The sequence below is a fragment of the Bison bison genome, unplaced genomic scaffold (assembly GCF_000754665.1).
Source record: "Bison bison bison isolate TAMUID 2011002044 unplaced genomic scaffold, Bison_UMD1.0 scf7180017862692, whole genome shotgun sequence".
Classification (NCBI taxonomy): Eukaryota; Metazoa; Chordata; class Mammalia; order Artiodactyla; family Bovidae; genus Bison; species Bison bison.
In genome coordinates this window covers 304,614-307,705 of record NW_011493264.1, presented here as the reverse complement: position 1 = coordinate 307,705, position 3,092 = coordinate 304,614, and the positions used below count along the sequence as shown (strand labels likewise).

The 3,092-nt window shown below is 55.1% G+C and overlaps 1 protein-coding gene across 1 annotated transcript in view; it reads left to right on the top strand.

Annotated features, from left to right (window-relative positions):
• Nucleotides 1-3,092, top strand: part of THAP4 (THAP domain containing 4) — a 37,932-nt gene that overhangs the window by 5,414 nt on the left and 29,426 nt on the right. The window contains exon 3 of the mRNA XM_010832895.1: nt 3-544. Within this exon, the coding sequence (XP_010831197.1) occupies nt 3-544 (542 nt within the window). The remainder of the gene's footprint in view (nt 1-2; nt 545-3,092) is intronic.

Genomic DNA, 3,092 nt, shown 5'->3' with positions numbered 1-3,092 from the left:
AGCTCCTCCTCCAAGCATGCCCGAGAGAGGCCGGCCGGCCCCCGGGAGCCCGTGGAGCGCAAGCGGCTGAGGAGAGACGCCGAGCCTGGCTGCAGCGGGAGCAGCCCCGGGCCGGAGAAGGGGCCGGCGCAGAGCCCTCCGCGCGCCTGCCCGTCGGCGAGCTCGTCGCTCACGGCCACGCCGCAGAAGCCAGCCCAGGGCGCCTCGGCGCCTCCCACCGACGTGACCCCGAAGCCGGCGGCCGAGGCCGTCCAGAGTGAGCACAGCGACGCCAGCCCCATGTCCATCAACGAGGTCATCCTGTCGGCATCGGGCGCCTGCAAGCTCATCGACTCTCTGCACTCCTACTGCTTCTCCTCCCGGCAGAGCAAGAGCCAAGTGTGCTGCCTGCGGGAGCAGGTGGAGAAGAAGAACGGCGAGCTGCGGACCCTGCGCCAGCGGGTCAGCCGCTCGGACAGCCAGGTGCGCGAGCTGCGCCAGAAGCTGGACCAGCTGCGGAGGCTGAGCCTCCCTCACCTGAGCAGCCTGCTGCCCCCTGGTCGCGGTCAGTACCCGAGCCCCACCCAGGGGCCCCCGTGCGGAGCCGGGGTGGCAGCTGTAGCTGAGGGCTTTAGGCAGCGCGGAAGGAGGCGCGGGAAACCCAGGACCGCTGGGAGGGGCCTGGCCAGGGAGGCCCTTCTGCGCACACCACAGGCAGAGTCCTGGGGGATTGGGTCTGAGTGTAAGTTAAGACAGAACTTAGCCTGCTAGCGAGATGAGAAGAGCGTCTAAATCAGGGGGAGGTCCTTTCCGGTTGCCTTGTGATGACTATCCCAGCAGTTAGGTGCTTTTGAATGTTAATACTAGCCTTAAAATTTCGAACACCTATTGAAGTAGAGTACGTTCTAGTAAGAACAATACAGAAATTTGTAGCCCAAGAAACGGTGAAGACTCCACTTTCCCGTTTGGGCTTCCCAGGCGGCTAGACTAGTTTCTGTGCTTTTGTTTGTGTCTTTGCATCTATACAGATAGGCTGGAGGTGTATTTCATGTATTAGCGCTTAGTCTCTGGTTTCCCTCCTTGGTGTGCCCTTTGTTTCTTGGAGAACTTGCTCTGAGCGCAGCGTCTCTCGCCAGTTCAGTGCATGAAGGTGGGAACCATCTTCCTCCCACGTGGTGCATTTAGTCTGAATCCTGTTGGTCTCCCAGGTTGCCATTAACTGCAGGTGAGGAAAGGCTGGAGTGTGACACGGGCTCTTCACGGACTAACCCCTCCCCCTGCCGCCGCCCCCCACCCAGATCAACAACCAAAAATGAGCAAAACCCAAACCCATCCTGATGTACTGGTCAGAGTTGAACACTGCATTCTCTTCTAGTGTTTTAAAGCGGTTTTGTAGTTTCTCGTACCTAGTAACTACTTTCTGGTACTTTTTCTGTTCTTCTTGATCAAAGGGCCCTAAGTCTGTCACTGTAGACTGTCACAAGTCTTTCCAAGCCGCCTGCATTGATGAAGTCTCTGTTGTTTTTTCTTCTTCATTCTTCCTCATTTCTTTCTGCTCTCTTACGTTCATGGCTTTTCTGCTCAGGAGGGCCGTGCTGACTCCATGAGACAGTGCGTGTCTCCCATCCTGCAGGTGAGGCTGGCCCCTTCTGTCGTTGTGGCTCTGCGCCACACACCCACCCCCCGCTGCTTTCTGGGCGCTTGGTTTCTAAAGCATTTGTAACTTTAGCCTTGATTCCCTCTTTAACCTGCGTTATTCAGGAGGGTGCCATGGTTTTTCAGGTACATAGCTTGGGGGAAGGGAACTGATTTTTATTTTATTGTTCAGGGCCAGTGCTTTGGCAACCTTAGAGAATCTTCTGAGGTTTCACGGAGGTCCAGTACAGTCTGCGTGTGACCGCCTCACTGAGCCTCCCCCGCAGGGAGAAGAACTTGTGCTCTCCCTAGGCTGGTTACATTGTTATTGTCAGCACTGGATCTAGTTTATCTCATTGGTCAGCTGCTCTGTTTCCTAACTTATTGTATCCACTGCTCTGGGTTTCTGAGAAGGGAGGTAGGTCTCTTGCTGCTTCTTGAAAGTCTTTCCAGTTTCACCTGCATTTATTAGACATGTGAGTGTGCCTGCCTGTTACCAAACAGAAAAGCCAGTTTTGTCCCATTTAAAGTTTTATTTGTATATCTCCTTATTTTCAAACTTTTTCTATGCCTTTATTTTGTAGCTATATTTTAACTCAACCTGAGAACCATTTTATATAGTAACTTAATACACTTACAACTGGGGTGATTGGTAAATTGAAACTTGGGCCTGCTTCTTCACCCTTTAATCTGTTAGGCTTTCTGCGCTGGTGGGTGACTGCCCGCGTTCGTCCTGTCTTTCTGTAAATGCTTGAGTGAGTCGGCTCCCAGCCTCCCTTCCGCCCAGGTGCCAGCCTTGTCTGGTCTGAGCGCCGCATCTGCGTATCCCCATCACACACCCATAGCTAGATGCGCGCATGCGTTATCACACACCCATAGCTAGATGCGCGCATGCGTCACCACACACCCGTAGCTAGATGCACGCATGCGTCATCACACACCCGTAGCTAGGCCGTATTTGCGTGTCCCCATCACACACCCGCAGCTAGATGCATGTATGTGTCGTGCCGGTTACTGTACTCACCACTGATCCTCATCAGCGATTTTGCTCTTTTGGGGGGAAACAGTTAATGATCTGAGGGGACCTGCTCCTGTGACAGTGACATTTTGAGAGGAGTCGAGTTTGAGACTCCCCTTAGGTCTGGAGCCAGAGAGCCAGCACCCAGCCGCTTAAAGTGGCACCCGTGTGTCTGCAGTATCGGGTAGAAGGTGTTGCAGAAAGGGGGTGCTCAGCTGGGCTGCAGCAGCTCCAACCAGAGTGGAGGAACGATGGCTGCCTCGGCCACATGGGGTCACTGGTGACCAGTCTTCTTGGACTGGTGTGGACAGACCTGGGTGGGGACCTAGTGAAGGGAGGGGGCCACTGAGGGTGGCCAGGGACGAGGCTCTAAGAGGGTTAGCCGTGAGGGGCCTGGGGAAAGTGGGCAGCAGCTGGGAGGGAGCCTGGCTCCACAGGGAAGTTTTGAGGAAGAGCCTTG